The sequence below is a fragment of the Netta rufina genome (assembly GCF_964035555.1).
Source record: "Netta rufina genome assembly, chromosome: Z".
In the NCBI taxonomy this organism is placed as follows: Eukaryota; Metazoa; Chordata; class Aves; order Anseriformes; family Anatidae; genus Netta; species Netta rufina.
The window spans coordinates 18,884,672-18,903,146 of NC_140126.1; the positions used below are offsets into that span (position 1 = coordinate 18,884,672).

The window sequence follows — 18,475 nt, forward strand, 5'->3', positions numbered from 1 at the left end:
CCTGTTATATAGATATGAAAAGTCTGAATCCTAGTACTAAAAATAGATTATTTTTTCTGAGACACTTACATCATGCTCACACTGATGGCATATAGTACACTGCATCAATTCAGTGGACTGGTGATACTACATGAACACTTAAATTCTTTTAACTATTACATCAATTAAGTTTCAACCTCTTTTTTGTAACTATGAAACAATCCCCTAAAAATATTTAAAACAAAAAAGAAAGCAGACTTTATATAGACAAGATTATCTACATCTTTAGTACCTTCGATTGTTGACATTTTAGAAACTGATTTAGAAACACGTGTACTGTGCAGAATGATCATCACAACAATGATTACTTAGTTTAACATAGTTTGAAAAAAATAATTTACATGTGAAAAAGTCAGGTTTTGCACATTATTAACTTTCCAGTTTAATTTAAAATGCAAAGTATCTCTAAAGAGCATTCTATAAATAATGGATTAAATACCATTATAAATAATGGATTAAATACCTGCAGATTTCTTAAAATAAATATTTATACCGATGTCTTAAAATAAATAGTGTGTGTGCTGAGAATTTGTAAGAAAAAAAAAGGGGGTTGGGGGGGAGACATGACTTAGATTTAGCAACAGGAAACAGGGCCCTTAGAGAACAGTGGTGGGAAGTAAGAACTTACAGAGGAACAATAAAGGCTAAAAGAGGTTTGATGAGGATCAGGAATAGAAGACCCAACAAGCTAATCAACCAACTACATATAGCTTTGAAAATCCTTCTGAAATCCTTTTGAAAATTCATCTCAAGAAAAATACTGTATTTATCACCCAAGGGATATTAAAAATAGACTTCCTTTATAACTAGCTTTAGAGAAGTGAACAGAGTAAATTTAGTGGTTACATTGTTTTATTTGAATAGTCTTATCATTAAAATGCTAATAAAACTCAGTATTTTTTAATCATTAGACGTGTTTTCAAGGTTTATTTTATTTAGAGTATTTAGTCAGCTGATTATTTGATGTCAGGCATAACGGAATGAATCCTTTTACTATGCATTTTGGGCTGCAAGATTTTCTTTAAATAATATTTTAAAATATATTGCATAATGTACTGAAATATTAAGTGTGCAGGCTTTTATTTTGACTGCAAATTTCTTTACCTTCAATACTGCACACTGGTATTTACAGCCAAATCTTTGCTAGCACTAAGCTATTCAGTGTTCTATTTAGCTACCTAGCTTCACGTTCCTCTGTTCCCATTACCAATTATTCTTCTTTTCAAAAAGAGATCTGAAGAATGTGAAAAACAACAAGCTCGTCATCAAAAAATAAAAGAAAAGGAAAGCAAAATACAAATACAAAAGTAACTTTTCAATTTAAAGCTACATTTTGAAGTTAAAGCCAACAAAACAGGTTTCATGTTTCAAGATTCATACAGCATGAACCTGATCTCATTTAACTGAAATAAGTGAAAATCATGTAGCACAGTTTACAAGGAACAGGATCAAGTGTTCTGGGCTCTTTTTTCTCCTAACATTCAAGAATGCTTCTCCAGCTCATTGTTACCCACACATTTTGGTGTACAGTATGTGCAAATGACTCAAGCAAAAGATGCAGCATAAGGATTAAAATGTACCCTTTGCTTACATAGGATGGCACCAGACAGAATGCTGTCAGAAATGTGTAACCCACTAGTGCAACTAACTAAAAAATTATGCTATAAAGGAATATATACAAATGACTAAGAAGAACACTCAGCATAAGGATTAAGACTTCTTACCCCATATTTACATTGACGGGATGTTGCTCCATACTGGAAGCGACACTGTTCATCAGCATCATACACCTGACCTGGGGCCACAGCTGGATAAAGAAAGTCACGCTTGGGAGGCTCATTATCAAGGCAAGTACCACGGCCCGAACTGTTCAACATAAAGGACCAAAGGAATTAGGAATTCTACTGACTGTAAATCACAGTAATGATATCATGTATCTAGTTCTTACTTTTAACGTCTTTGGGTGTGAAACAAATATGATCGCAATAAACAAACAGTACGATGGTACACCCATGGTAAATATATATATATTAAAGGGAATTAAGAGATCAAAATAATTTTTCATCATAATTATTAACAAAAATGCTTATTTTAGATCATGAAATAGATTTCTTATATTATCCTTTTTAAAAGTACAAGAATTACTGAGCCACACAAGACTGATTTTCATTTTTGTTTTAAGGTTCCTATTTGTTTTCATTAAATAATAGGTACATTTGGTCATAGAACAAAAATTAAACAAATTAAGCAAATAAAATAAATAAAGGTTATAATTCTTAACAATCTTTCTGATCCTTCAAACAGCCAAGTACCTTAAAATATCACAGATAACGGCAGCTCAACCGGTTTATGCAAAAGTAAAACACACTAAAATTTCAACATGACTAAATGTTTATAAGATTAGGACCCTAACATGTATGCCTATTCCATGTGAGAGAACAAAACTGTTCCAGTGGTAAAAATTGTCTAGGATCTTAAAATTCACCTATACTTGTGTGAGTGACAAAATTCATATGGATCTAAAGATCTTTTCTATTGCATTAACAACATATAGTCTTCAGAATTTCAAGTTTTAACTAAGATCATCATCTTCCAAAACTTGAATATTCTTTTCCTTTATATTCACCCTTCTGTGGGTGTTTTGTTTTGTTTTGTTTCAAAATATGCTCATATTTAACCATAATATTTCAGCGTAGTGGAACAATAACAAATAAAGTCAAAGGCAGACAGAGTTCTTTTCTTTAGAAAACTTCATACTTTGCTAAATATAATTATTAAGTTTTATTTAGTCAGTGAGCATAGAAGAGGACAGATGCTTTTTTACTTTCATTTCACATGTGAATAAGTGAGGATTTTTAAAGAATTCTGGTGCCAACACTTTAAATTTTTTTCCGACATTCCTACAAATTTTGCCAGCACTGATGTTTTTTTTCCAAATCTTTTCCATGCACCTTGCCAAAGGAACATAATTTCAGAAGTGAATGTTCTACACTGTTTTTTGGAGATCTCCAATTTGCTGTATTTTTCACTTGCAGATAAAAAAATAAAAAATTAACCATTTAGTTTGTGTTTTCATTCTAAACTTATTTGATTATTTTTTCAGAATACTAAAACTACCCCTTTGGAAAAACACAAACAAACAAGCACTGACCATTTCAGAAGAAAGCAAACAGCAACTAAGGCAATTATCAAGTAAATAAAGAAAAGATACAATTTTCAGTTACTAATCCCAATAAATGTAATCAGATTCACCTCCTTTCCCCCCCCCAGATCAAGGCATAACTCCTCCTATCCCCACAATGAGGACATAAGATGTTGAAATCTACCTTTAAAATATCAAACTTTTGATTTTAACGTAAAAAAATAATGTATTAGTCCCTTTACTCCAGTTTCAAGGATTGCAAGCATATACAATTTCTAATGGCAGAAGTTGAGAAACTATCCTACATTCTTTTGAATCTAAGCCATTTCAGTGTTGTATTCTCCATGTATAAAGAGTACATGTTAATAATTCCAATACGGAAACAAATCAAATACAATTTGATCTTTCTGCATTGTCCAAACCAATGTGCAGACAGGAACTTTGCTTAAACAAGCAATGGGAAGTTTAACATTTGCTTGAGCTAGTATTACATATGACTGGAACATTTCCACAGATTCAGATAGTGCAGAGTTTGGTCTCTAAGGTATGATCCTGTAAACAAACAGGCAAGGATACAGCATTTATAAACCTCTCATTACCTTTGGTGATACTGTCCATAAGCATACAGATCCCTCCCTGCACAGGACTAGATTACAGATCTGAATCTTCAAATGCACTGAACTTGTACACTAAACTCTACAACTACTCTACAAGACACATAATGGCAGAAATAAATATTTAACACTTCTATGTAAGTCAAATCCTTGCAGAAATTTCAAAAATATGCCCAGTCTGCTCTGATGACAGCATTCTCACCATAATGAAATATGATTGTTGTAATAAAATGGCAAGAAAAAGACTAGTAAGTGGTTATGCACTTAGCTACATTACATCACCATCTCTCAAGATCTCCACAAATTTATTTCTCTTTTTCCTTCTGCTTCAGTACTATTATTTCTCTTAAAGTACTTGAACAGCACTGGCACATTACAAACTTAGTTTGGGAACCTGATACTGCATTGTGAATTGAAGTACGTTGGAAAAAATACCATGCGTTACAGAACAGTCATGAAACCAGGACCTTCCCCATTGGAGGTGAAGGATCTCATCAAAGCAATGCAAACAATGAATGGAGACTGAGGATTAGCTAACATTTCCAGATAATTTCTACCAGACTTCGGTGTAACACTCTTGCATCTATGTCCTTGTTCTTCTGCCTATCTCTTTGCTCCACCGAGGCAAAACCTAGACACTTCAGGAAAAGATTGCACAAAATCTAGGGGAGTGAACCAAAATGGTCCAAGAAGAGTAACAGGACTTTTGAGGACTTTCCAAACAGAGATCTAGTAGTTACCACCTGGCCTAAGAAAAAGTCCTATGTATAGATGTAAAGGAAGATAATGGGAACGAAAAGAATGCCTAAATATTTTAATCTCTTCAATTATAGAAAATTTCTATTCACTGTCAGTTTTTGCTGTGTGATTTTATTCTATATTGGAAGCACATAAAAAAAATAAAAAACCCCAATGCAATATCCCAGCTAGAGCACTTACATTTTTGAAGAGTGGATAAATCTTTACTGTCTGCTATAGAAATAAGATGACCTCAACCTCAGCATACGTTCTATTAACTCCCTAAAATAATACTAATACTCAGGGACTTTCTCATTTTCCTAATTCTAGGTTAATTTAATGGGTTTAAATGGGAGATATTGGGACTAATTACAGCTGTATAATACTGAAGCCGGATGTCATTTTGTCACAGTGAACAGTATTCCAGTGTAGTGTGTCAAGAGATAGTTGTAAAATAATCTACAATGTAGTTAACAATTTGCTTTTTATTTCAGTATTTCAGGATAGAAAATTAATCTTGTTTCTGTTTGGAAGGGTAGCAAGGATAATAGAGCTTTCACTTAATGCTCATGATCTCCAACTTTCTATCACTGCTAATTGTTTGATCCATGTGAACCAGGAATTCAGTGTTGTAATCTTTACAGACCGAACAATGCAATAATGATGATCACTGTCTCTGCGCAGACATCACTTTTATATCCCCGCACTACTTAAAGAAAAAATGCAAAAAACATTGCTGTAGACCATTCAGATTTTATGCTCATATTACAGTACTTATTCACAGATACCTCAGGAACATACACAGTACAACTAACTCCCTTCAAAGGCTACGGAAAGAAGTATCCAGAGCACTGGTACAGAAAATGGATTTTGAATGTTACAGAATGAGCTTGCTCATAATAATAATGTGGAATTAATATAATGCAAGCTGCGATTAAAAAGCATACTTTAAATGCATTCTAAGTATTTTTAATTATTTTATAGCTAAAAATCATATAGACAAATATATGGATAGTATACATAAGATTTTAATTAAGTTACAAATTTTTCCATAAATATATGGAAAATAATAATAGTAAAATTAATGAACTGTAAACACAGAGCATTTTATATATATATAACTTTTAAAACATGAATTATTTACATGCCTGCATATAACATTTGGCTCCTTTCAAAATACTTCATTCACATTTATTACATACTTTTCCTGAGTATAACCTGGTTTTTAAAGAGTACCAGGACATATACTTTTGTACAGGCTACAAAAGTTGCTTAACCTGACATTAATGAATAAACTCTACAAACTGCTCAACAGTCTATAGATAATAACATAAATATTTGCAGAATGAGGACATAAGTAATGGTGGTATGATTCAGAGTGGTATGTTTAAAATTAAAACGAACCAGAATAGGATCACTAAATGCAAACATTCTTGAACTTTAGGGAAAATCAGATATTGATGTGGATTTACCACACTCTCTCATGATACATTCTGTTTCCTTCCAACCTTTTATGCAAGTATATCTCTATGTCTGATTAGCTATTTCACATCAAAGACACTTTAATTTGCACAGTGTTCTCACAATGCTCATTTTTTCTTTAGTTTGATAGTAGACAATTTGCTATTTCTTTAATGCATACTTTTCTCCAGAATACATTCCAAAGTGAACATATTCTGAATAATTATCCAGCACCCGTATTAGGAAAAATCTACCAGTCTATCTATCAAAATCATCTTCCTATCAAAATCTACTGGCAACCTGTCATTGAGAGTTTGGGAGAGAGATAAAATATGGGACCAATTTGTTCTACATTTATTTTATCATATATTCTACAAAACAGTTAATACATTGCTGATTCTGCCCTTTACAACTTATTTAAAAAAAAAAAAAAAAGAGGTAGACAAAGGCTATTACTTAGGAAAGCAACACTCAAAACATATTGCAAGCCACTGATTACATAAACTGGCTCTTTATTTTTTTAAATTGGGTAGCCTTTTGGGTGAAATACTGACTTGCAAAATTTGTTAAATATAAGCCAACTGGGGAAATAGCCTTTTTAACCCATTATCTGTTAGCAAAAAATAAGCAATCAAACAAAAGCTTATTATAAATTCTAAAGTAAAAGAATAAAGGGGCAAATTATAATCCAAAGCAAATGCCAACAGATGATAATGAATATAAATTTTCTCTATAAATTTTTCTATTGATTTGTATAGAAAGAGATGGAATTTGCTATTGTTACTCCCCTGGAGTAACAAGGAATTGGCCAATCTGCCATAGGCAATGAGCTACCCTATATTTATCTGTCATATCCACTTAAATATCCAAGATTTTGGGGCAGATGATGCCTGGGCCTAAACACAGAAAGATTTTTTATATCATCTCTATGAGCGTACTTGGACCAAAGTAGTTTTGGCTTCTTTCCAGAGTTAAAATGGTCTAGTCTCTGAGATCTAAATCCCACTATATGGCAAACCTAGAAACTCTCTAAGAATGCCCTGTGATTCAAATAGTTATAAGACTCGTGGTTTTTCTTTATTCCTCTTTGAAAGAGGATCCTCCCTTTAAAAGACAGAGCTGGTCATCTGGCTTCTTGTAATACCTTCTCTTACCTGATGCTGACAAGATTAAGCAGCTCCAACTCCTGAAATCATCTAAATTATGTTACTACAAAACATGAAAGTAACCGAATAATGAAATATAAAGTGTTTGTTTTTTTTTAGTTTGTTGTTGTTGTTTGTTTTGTTTTGTTCTTAAGTCTAGGGATCTTCATGGCTACTCACTAGATAATTTTATACAAGGTAAAATGAAACTTGCATGATATATATACATGCTGCATAGAACGAAGTTTATACCAATTAGTTTTCAATCACAGACAACATTTTTAGGGTTTGTTCTTTTCTCCTATGAAAACACATTAACGATTTCTACTTCTTTCACAGGAATCTTTGTCCTCTGACAATGCTCTTCCACCCTCCAAATCTCATGGAATCCTTCTGCATTTCATTACATAAAAAGGTTAACAAAATTTAAAGCCATTGTCAAGCACTTATAAACCGTTCAGTTGATAAATTGAATTCAGTCAATCTTTCACTCTAACATAAACCTTGACAGACAACAGCTATTTTGTGCTGAATGTTTTCCCCAGAAAAAAAATGGCTTTCCTTAGCCATTTCAAAGACTGTGCTAGGATGTCATCATTCTTGGGAGTTTTGATAGACTTATTAGCAATGCACAAGTTTGCTTTGTCTTTAATCCCATCCTTAAAATCATATGGGGCAGTCAGGGAATTGCTACTACATGAGACTGAGTAGTTTTCTTTGCTTCTTGCTCACAGATCATTACCTGAAAATGCAAAGTCTCTGCTATTAAGGCTGTTCTGCATCAAGGAAAGGTGTGAATAGGTTAAAAATAAATAAATAAATAAATAAATAAATAAATAAATAAATAAATAAAAGAAGTGATCTAAGTTTCTGACAGCTGTCCTACTGTAACTCTATCTTAACAGCTTCCTGGTTTCATTGAAATGACATGACACTTAAGGAGAAGAATGGAAACCAGAGAAAATAACTATACTGTTAGAGACTATTTTATTTTCTGAAATAATGCAACAACTATTTCAAGAAAAAAAAAAATCATTTCTAAGTTATTAAAACCACAAACAATAAGAAGCACAGACTTATCATGAACAGATCATGTCTGAGAAATCTGACTTTTTAAAGATAGATTGCAAAATCAGTAGATGAATAAACTGTCTTTGGCTCTTCATACATTACTTATGATGGTATTTGACACAATTGGGAACTCTATTCATAACTGAAATGCATAAAAGAATGATTATCCAAGGTGGATTTGAAAAAAATAACACATTCTTATTTATGAAAATAAAGATAAAATATTGTGGGAGATAACTTAGTATTGGAGCTGCTCTGTTCTTATTCTAGCTAATCTAGAATCGTCAGTAATGATTTTTATGAAATACGCAGATGGTAATAATTCAAGTAGTGCTGAAAACCGTGGCAATGACACAGAAGTATCTCAAAAAACCTGAAGACATAAGAACTAGAGAACAGATTCACCAGAATGCTATTCTGCCTTTATGCCAATATAACTAAAATTTCAGTGGCATCTCACAGGGTTAAAAATGAAATTTAACAGTGCATCAAACCTGCAGAATGGAAAAGAATAATGTGGATGCTAAGATTAAATAATAACATATATAGAAACATTTAAACAAAGAGGAAGCACAAGGTAAACATTTTTTTTAATATATAAAGCAAAAAGTTGAAAGATCACTCTATACATGGAGATAACAAGTAAAGAAACAAGAGAGTTTGTTCAGAGTGAGGTTTTTATAAAATAGTTGGCTCTATTACATTTGCAGCATAACACAAGACACAGAATTTTACCATGTGTTTCCTTCTCTAAGCACATAAGTAAAAAATGACTGCATAGCTACCTGTGGAACAGTCTTCATCAATAGACAATTTATTTTCAGGACAATTACAAATTTAAAATGCAGCACAGAAGACAGTGACAAATAGAAGGTGAGACTAAGAACAGCAGCACTGTAACAGTAAGAAAGAAACCCTCAATGCTACAAGAAAATGCCTGAAATGTAAGCTGATAGTTAGGACTACTGAACTGCGAAAAAAGCTCACAGAAGTGATGAGAAAATCCTGTTCTTTGTAATAGTTACAAATAGGCTGTGTAACAGCTAGAAAGAGTACTAAAAGAAACGGAACTGAATTAACAGATATGATTAGTAATGATAAAAACAAGATGATCTTGTCATTTTTTATGCTGCTAGTGTTAAATGAATATATATATCTCTCCTCAGAAAATCAACTTACATTGTGAAAAACCTGTATCACACACATGTAGAATGATTTATTCAGTACAGTTTAGTTTAGGTGTTCATTTTAAACACTCCAGCGCTTAAAATTTCATGGGTTCATAGTTCAGTGGGGTGATAAAAATGCCTTAACTTGATAAAGTAACTGAAGAGAGGTAATTTCCTCTGGACCGTGCCTAACACCAACACACCTGATCCTGCCCATTGACCCTATAGGAAGCCAACAGACACAATTCAGTGTTCCTGTACTTTTGTGAGAGAAGCTACGTCTTAACCAACAAAAGGAAAACTTCATTGGTCTATATGGGTTCCTTCAGGTACAATTCAGAATACAGCACCTTATTCTAAAGTTAGATCCCCAAAAGAGTTGGATAAAGTCCATTTTGCTGTTGGTAATCTAACTGTTAGACTACTTGACTGTTTTAAGTTCATCTCTTAAAACACAGTGACTGACTTCTTCACCGACCTTTATTTCTTAAAGGACTAATTACACTGATGATACTGAACTTATCAACTAACTTCCATCTGCTCTCATAAAGACCCCATCTCCTGTACATTTAAAAAAACACTATTATTAATTTGTTCTCAGTGATCTCATAACTCTGTGCCTGTCTTCCAAAGGTTAATTACATACAAAGACTTCATTAGGTATCATGTATATCAATAAGCTTCCTAACCTGGTACGCCCCTCTGACTATTACCCCCTTTTGATAGTCCAGGCGGGCAGTGATAACATCGAAGAGAGAAGCCTCAAGGCTATCAAAAGGGACTTTAGGGGACTGGGTCGGTTAGTGGATGGAGCGGGAGTGCAGGTGGTGTTTTCGTCCATCCCTATGGTGGCAGGGAGGGGTTCAGAGAGGACACGGAAAGCTCACCTGTTAAACACGTGGCTCCGGGACTGGTGCCAACGCAGAAATCTTGGGTTTTTTGATCATGGGGCACTTTACTCAGCACCTGGCCTGATGGCCACAGACGGGTCCCTATCTTTTAGGGGAAAAAGGATCCTGGGCCAGGAACTGGCAGGGCTCATTGAGAGGGCTTTAAACTAGGTAGGAAGGGGGATGGGGCTGAGGCTAGGATTGTTGGGGCTGTGCCAGGGGGAACAATGGCAAGGCTGGAGGATAAGGCTATGGCCCAGCTGAAGTGCATCTACACCAATGCACGCAGCATGGGTAACAAACAGGAGGAGCTGGAAGCCATCGTGCGGCAGGCAGGCTACGACTTGGTTGCCATCACGGAGACGTGGTGGGACCAGTCTCATGACTGGAGTGCTGCAATGCCTGGCTATAAGCTCTATAGAAGGGACAGGCAGCATAGAAGGGGTGGTGGTGTGGCTCTCTATATTAGAGAGTCTTTCGAGGTTGTAGAACTCGAGGTTGGGAAGGACAAGGTCGAGTCCCTTTGGGTTAGGATCGGCAGGGACAACAAGGCTAGTGTCCTGGTCGGGGTCTGCTATAGACCGCCGAACCAGGATGAGGAGACGGATGAGGAATTCTACAGGCAGCTGACAGAGGTTGCTAAATCATCAGCTCTTGTACTCGTGGGGGACTTCAACTTCCCTGACATATCCTGGAAGCACAACACAGCCCTGAGAAAGCAGTCTAGGAGGTTTCTGGAGAGCGTGGAAGATAGCTTCCTGACGCAGCTGGTTAGTGAACCTACCAGGGGTGGTGCCCCGCTAGACCTTCTCTTCACAAACAGAGAAGGACTGGTGGAGGACGTGATCGTCGGGAGCTGTCTTGGGCAGAGTGACCACGCAATGGTGGAGTTCACTATTCTTGGCGAGGCCAGGAAGGGGACCAGTAAAACCGCTGTATTGGACTTTCGAAGGGCTGACTTTGAGCTGTTCAGGACACTGGTTGGTGGAGTCCCTTGGGAGGTGGTTCTGAAGGGCAGAGGGGTCCAGGAAGTGTGGGCGCTCTTCAAGAGGGAAGTCTTAATGGCGCAGGAACGGTCTGTCCCCACGTGCCCAAAGACGAGCTGGCGGGGAAGAAGACCGGCCTGGCTCAACAGAGAATTGTGGCTTGATCTTAGGAGGAAAAAGAGGGTTTATAAGCTTTGGAAAAGTGGGCAGGCCACTAAGGAGGACTTTAAAGAAGTAGCGAGGCTGTGCAGGGACAAAATTAGGAAGGCCAAAGCTCATCTGGAGCTCAATCTGGCTACTGCCGTTAAAGATAACAAAAAACGTTTCTATAAATACATCAACACAAAAAGGAGGACTAAGGAGAATCTCCATCCTTTACTGGATGCGGGGGGAAACTTAGTTACAAGAGATGAGGAAAAGGCGGAGGTGCTCAATGCCTTCTTTGCCTCAGTCTTTAGCGGCAATACCGGATGTTCTCTGGATACTCAGTACCCTGAGCTGGTGGAAGGCGATGGGGAGCAGGATGTGGCCCTCATTATCCATGAAGAACTGGTTGGTGACCTGCTACGGCACTTAGATGTGCACAAGTCGATGGGGCCGGATGGGATCCACCCAAGGGTACTGAGAGAACTGGCAGAGGAGCTGGCCAAGCCACTTTCCATCATTTATCAACAGTCCTGGCTATCAGGGGAGGTTCCAATCGACTGGCGGCTAGCAAACGTGACGCCCATCTACAAGAAGGGCCGGAGGACAGACCCGGGAAACTACAGGCCTGTCAGTTTGACCTCAGTGCCAGGAAAGCTCATGGAGCAGATCCTCCTGAGAGTCATCATGCAGCAATTGCAGGGGAAGCAGGCGATCAGGCCCAGTCAGCATGGCTTTATGAAAGGCAGGTCATGCCTGACGAACCTGATCTCCTTCTATGACAGAGTGACGCGCTGGGTGGATGAGGGAAAGGCTGTGGATGTGGTCTACCTTGACTTCAGCAAGGCTTTTGACACCGTCTCCCACAGCATTCTCCTCAAGAAACTGGCTGCTCTTGGCTTGGACTGGCGCACGCTTCGCTGGGTTAGAAACTGGCTGGATAGCCGGGCCCAAAGAGTCGTGGTGAATGGAGCCAAGTCCAGTTGGAGGCCAGTCACTAGTGGCGTCCCCCAGGGCTCGGTGCTGGGGCCGGTCCTCTTTAATATCTTCATTGATGATCTGGACGAGGGCATCGAGTGCACCCTCAGTAAGTTCGCAGATGACACCAAGTTAGGTGCGTGTGTCGATCTGCTCGAGGGTAGGAAAGCTCTGCAGGAGGATCTGGATAGGCTGCACCGATGGGCTGAGGTCAACTGCATGAAGTTCAACAAGGCCAAGTGCCGGGTCCTGCACCTGGGGCGCAATAACCCCAAGCAGAGCTACAGACTGGGAGAGGAATGGTTGGAGAGCTGCCAGGCAGAGAAGGACCTGGGAGTGATGGTGGATAGTCAGCTGAATATGAGCCAGCAGTGTGCTCAGGTGGCCAAGAAGGCCAACGGCATCCTGGCTTGTATCAGGAACAGCGTGACCAGCAGGGCTAGGGAGGTGATCGTCCCCCTGTACTCGGCTCTGGTGAGGCCGCACCTCGAGTACTGTGTTCAGTTTTGGGCCCCTCGCTACAAGAAGGACATCGAGGTGCTTGAGCGGGTCCAGAGAAGGGCGACGAAGCTGGTGAGGGGCCTGGAGAACAAGTCCTACGAGGAGCGGCTGAGGGAGCTGGGCTTGTTCAGCCTGGAGAAGAGGAGGCTCAGGGGCGACCTTATCGCTCTTTTTAGGTACCTCAAGGGAGGCTGTAGCGAGGTGGGGGTTGGCCTGTTCTCCTACGTGCCTGGTGACAGGACGAGGGGGAATGGGCTTAAGTTGAGCCAGGGGAGTTTTAGGTTAGATGTTAGGAAGAACTTCTTCACTGAAAGGGTTGTTAGACATTGGAACAGGCTGCCCAGGGAAGTGGTGGAGTCACCATCCCTGGAAGTCTTCAAAAGACGTTTAGATGTAGAGCTTAGGGATATGGTTTAGTGGAGGGCTGTTAGCGTTAGGTTGGAGGTTGGACTCGATGACCTTGAGGTCTCTTCCAACCTAGAAATTCTGTGATTCTGTGATTCTGTGATTCTGTGATAAGCACATTTTTGACACTAACACATTTTGACTGTTTCAATTCTTTCATACAGAGGTAAAATTTAAGATAGGAACCTACTTCTGAACAGAATCACCACAGAAGTATAGGTTAGCACATTTAAAAAATATTAACATAAACATGTATGCTACCCTCTCCTCTGATCTTTATATTTTTATGAAAGGTGCCAATAAACATTGACAGACTAAAAAAAAGCAAGATGGCATAAAAATCAGGAGAATGAAATGCACAAAGATAAGGGCTAGAAGCTTGTTCCCTTCAACGCATATCCTCACATTATGCACGATTTAGAACAAAAATGTTTCCCATGTTGACTGATTCCACATTTCTTTATTTCTCACCTTAAGATTAAGCAATGAAATATGATCAGCACTTTAAAATGTTTGAATAGATTAAAAATCAACACTGTGAAATGGGGAATGGAATACAAGAAACTTTTACCCATACACAGGAAAAGCACCCTGTAAGAGTTCAGGGACTTGTTATACTTCTGTCTTTACATTCTGAAAATGTAAAGAACACGTTACTGTATCTCTACTATTTATTCTGAAAGGTGTGATTTTTTGGAACAACTCATGATTTTTCTTGAGATTACTTACTCTAAAAAACTGGTGATGTAATCCCGACTGCAGGCTGACCAAGAGAAAGGGTTGGTGTTTGCTGTAATATGAGCCGCCATTAGTTTTGCTGCTTCATGACCTTTGGTCCCACAGGAATTTCCAATTCCATCATGGTTCATACCAAAACTGCCCAAAAGAGAAGAAAAACAGCCCGTTATTTTTCTACAGAAACAGACATCTCATAAACAATGTGATTTTTACAGAAATCATATTTAGGCCTAAAAGAATACAAGAGAACTCCAAATGGGAATTAGGATCAGTTAAGTTTAGTTTATTCAGATCTCAGAATATTGCACAATTACATAGCATTCTTTTCACACAGTCCTGAAAGGACTTTACTTCTTTTCTAAAATTTAACATTACTCTTTCAAGATAAATCAAGAGCAATCAGTCTTTATTTGGGTATTGTAGCTGGTAAAGAATATATATTGTCTCACTAACACATCTATTAGTAAACAGAGACAAATAGGGTATGCGATGTTGCTGTATAAGCACACATATAAGCACACAGTAGCTAATGATATTTCAAGCAGAACGTGAGTTTTGCAAGTCCCAAGGCCATTCTGTATTCATGCTCCCTCTATGTTTCCAATGCACAGATGACTTGCAGTTTTTCTATTAGAGCTCTCCTTTGTCATGGAACTTCAGAGTGAAGGACACTTAAAATCAGCAGAAAATACAGTAAGAAATCTCTGAGTGGCATTTGGCCAGCAGATATTTCCAGCCAACAAATTCATTAACTTTCAACAAAGATGACATGACTCTGGAAAGAAATATACAGTAAAATAATCTTTATGCTCTAGAAATCCCATGCTACTGAAACAAACCCTTTGAGCTACAGACAGCCAACATAAATTAAAACTAGAGGTTAACTCATAGAAAAGCTATTTGAAAAGACTTTCCTTCTATATACAAAACTATTTTAAAATGAAATTATTACTGTTATCCCTAAACAACCAACAACATATACTTGACTGACCTGTCATAAATGAAGCATTTTAAGAGAATATAGAATACCATGACCTTTTGTAATAGTATACATCTTTTTTTAACTCCATTTTCTAAGTCTGCCTTTGATTCATTTCCTCTCTGTCACTTGGGAGGAAATATCTTATTTTTTTTAAATATTAACTTTTGGACACATTAGCTCCTCCTTCCCAAACATGACACAAGGCTTATGAGATCAAAGAGGCGGGTAGTGAGATACAGAACAGCTTCCTAGAGCATCAGACAGAGAAGTAGTCAAAGGGAATACCAAAACTGAGCTGCAGTTGGAAGCAGTGCATCTGTCACTTTTTATATGTCTTATAATGAGACCAGCCCTTGGAGTCCTCTGTGTTACAAATGCTAAGACTGACCCCCTGATTTTGTACTTAATATTCAGGTTTACAAATGTGCTGAAGCATTCCATTTTTATTTTCTATAAATTTTTTATTCTGATTGCCAGAATATACATCAATCTATGCCTACGGGATGTCTCCCCATGTAATACAGTATGCAGCAATGCCTGCTTTTATTTTGTTTAGTGTGTGATGTCTGAAAAATGCAGAAAGCCTTACGCATAGGAAAGGTATTGTTATATATTTTGGAAGTGAAGGAGTTAGAAGTCCAATGCAACACACTTCATCAGCTAATAATGAAAAAGCATTTTATTGGCGTAGTTCTCAACTGCCATAATTTCCTAGAATTAGGGGTACCTGAAATGGTAACATTTCTTGTTGAATTACCTATGTACGATTTCTTAAAATAGAAAACATTATGTTTTAACAGTCCCTATGAGAGTTCCTTACAGAAATTGACATTCTGCTACGTGGGAAAGAGCTGAATTGGGTCTTACTGACTATCTGTGATACCCAACTTATTCCTGGTTAACATATTTATTTTGTCAAAGAAATCACAGAAACTCCAACTGTCTAGGAAATGAAAGAGTACAAACATATTTTGTCTTTTGGGCCTACCAAAAAGAAGAACAAATTTCATAGTTAAATATCTTTCCTTCTACCAGCTCTCCTTGTGAAAAATAAGTTGCAGATGGTGGCAGCGGTATATCTAGTAAAATGCAAATCTGTGAATGGAAGCTGCTATTCCAGATGCACACGGCAATACAATGCTTTTCCATGAGCTCAATGCACTGCCCTTTTTTTAATAATAAATATTAATTCATCTAAATCATCTATTCCCTTACACAAAGGCTATTCCACTCACCCCTGCTTCTGAATTTAGTAGAGAACTGGCCATTAGGTTCAGATAATATTTCTGATGTTTAGAAAGGAGTTTTGTAATTACTGTCATCTTTTCCCATAGACAGTAGTGGCAGCATGCCCTTACAGCCTAGTAATTTGCACTCCTATAGCCAGGACTGCAGATGAAGACAAATTTCTGTCCAAAGTACTACTTTTATTTCCATCAGAACATGTTGGTTGTATTTGATCACCATTACACTAAGGGTACACCTTTCAAAAAAGTATATTTGGAATTAGATTGGGGTGGGAAGGCAGTGAAGAAAGGAAGGAACAAAATAGTCTTCATGGAGGCAGTGTTATAATTTACTTGTCTTTTTCAAAATGACTAAACAGATTAACACTGTATTTTTTTCACTGGCTCTAAAAGCTTGTCTAGAACTGCCCATGTAATTTTGGTTTTAAAGGAACAAGCAGATAAGCAAGTAGACAGTGAGAAGTCTTCTTAACTGACACGGGAGTTTTCTCTGAAGTTACCTTTCTGCCTACCATCTCAAGGAAAGATGTTTAGCTCAGCAGCTCTGAGTCACTCTTTTTTTTCAAGCATTATGTCCACTCTTCTCCAATCTTCTCTCTGCTCACACTACATGTAAGAACTGTGCAAAGTAGCAGTTAAAATACTATGAGCTTTAAAAACATAATTTAAATTCTCCTGCAATATTTCCTATAGTTTCTACACTTCTCAAAAAATTCTTAGAGGGCAGCACATCTGTCTAGTGCTCTGTGTCTGTTTCATTTATTAACATCTGCAATAGAACAGACGCTTTTTCTTGGCAATCTGTTTTTCTTTATATCTGAAAAAAAAACTGAGAGAATTATTTGTAATACACATCGAACTTAAATTCTGACCTCAAAAATCACAGGGGAGTTAACTGGTCTCAGCTGCATTGAATAAAACAGCAGTAGATAACCAGAAACTCTAGAGTAAAAGCAGAGGGAAGGATGTGAACATAAACTTCTTGTTTATCCTCCCGTTTACCTTGTGAAGGAACAGTACTTCAGGTTCCCTACAATTTCTTTTTTATTTAAGGTGAGGTTGCTGATTTGCTTGGTGGTTCTAACTTGTGATGGTAAGAGCTACCAAAACACTTACTGCTGATGTGTCTGAAATTACATCAGTTATTTTTGTGGCACAGCCAGGATACCTCTGTTTTGATTTATTAAGCAAACACTTCCGAGAAGACAGATCCAAACCAATCTGAATGCTCCTCAGTACTGCTTACAGAGGTTTATTTCATATACCATGTACTTTTACAGCACAGAAATCATCTGAAATGTGCTACTCAGATGATTTTTTTTCCCTTATTTGTTCACAGTCTATTACCTCTGCTTTCCAATTGTAATACTAAAAGCTCTACACTGAGCTATTGCCTAGTTTGGAACATTCAGAACTGCAGATCCCTAACGTTTATTTTCTCTAAATAAAACAATTAATTTTTAGTCACTTATAGATTCATGAGTTACAGTATATATGGGAGAATTTGGCCTAATTCTGGTCAATCAGTGGCTCTCACTTTGCTTTGCCACTTTGTTAAGTATGTTATGGAAGAAAGTACCAGAAACTGATTCTCCTGAGTCAGGCAACTAAGTTACAGGTATACAAGCAAAAGAAATACAATAAAAATGAATTTCTTGATATTGCTGTCCTCTATCAGAAGCTGATTTACAGCTGTGTAACTCTGTGTGACTCTTTAGGAAAAATAAATCTTTTCAAGAGAGAAAAAAAAGAAAATTTGACCTTAATGGGTTTTAGTATACTAACTTATTTGCACTAGGAAATACAAACCAAACATGTACAGTAAGACTGGAATGGGTCATTTGCAAGCTAAGTATTTTGACCCAGGTATTTTGCTAGACGTTCCTTGACTGTCTCAGCACATTACACAACACTCCCACAACTATTATGGAGAATGAAGCACAGCGTAGTGATGGGTCAAAAAAGTGCACAAGTGAATAATCCTTTCAAAATTTCTAACAGTAAATCAATACTACAGCGAGATGGAAGGCATACTTAAACAAGTCTTCTTGTATTAGATACAAAATATAAAGAGCAAACGGTAAGTTTCTTGTAAGAAATGCCACCTTATTTGCTTAGGTAAGGCTTATCAACTTTTTCATAAATTTTGCATTCATTTTGTTTCTATCATGTTGTACTTATTCCAGTAATTATTAAAAAGATGTAATTTAAATATTCAGAAATCT

At 37.2% G+C, this 18,475-nt stretch overlaps 1 protein-coding gene across 1 annotated transcript in view; it reads right to left on the reverse strand.

The window, feature by feature from the left end:
* Positions 1 to 18,475, reverse strand: part of ADAMTS6 (ADAM metallopeptidase with thrombospondin type 1 motif 6) — a gene marked incomplete at both ends in the record, with an annotated part of 150,480 nt that overhangs the window by 70,357 nt on the left and 61,648 nt on the right. The window contains 2 exons of the mRNA XM_084305203.1: positions 1,764 to 1,905; positions 14,013 to 14,159. Coding sequence (XP_084161329.1) covers positions 1,764 to 1,905; positions 14,013 to 14,159 — 289 coding nt within the window. The remainder of the gene's footprint in view (positions 1 to 1,763; positions 1,906 to 14,012; positions 14,160 to 18,475) is intronic.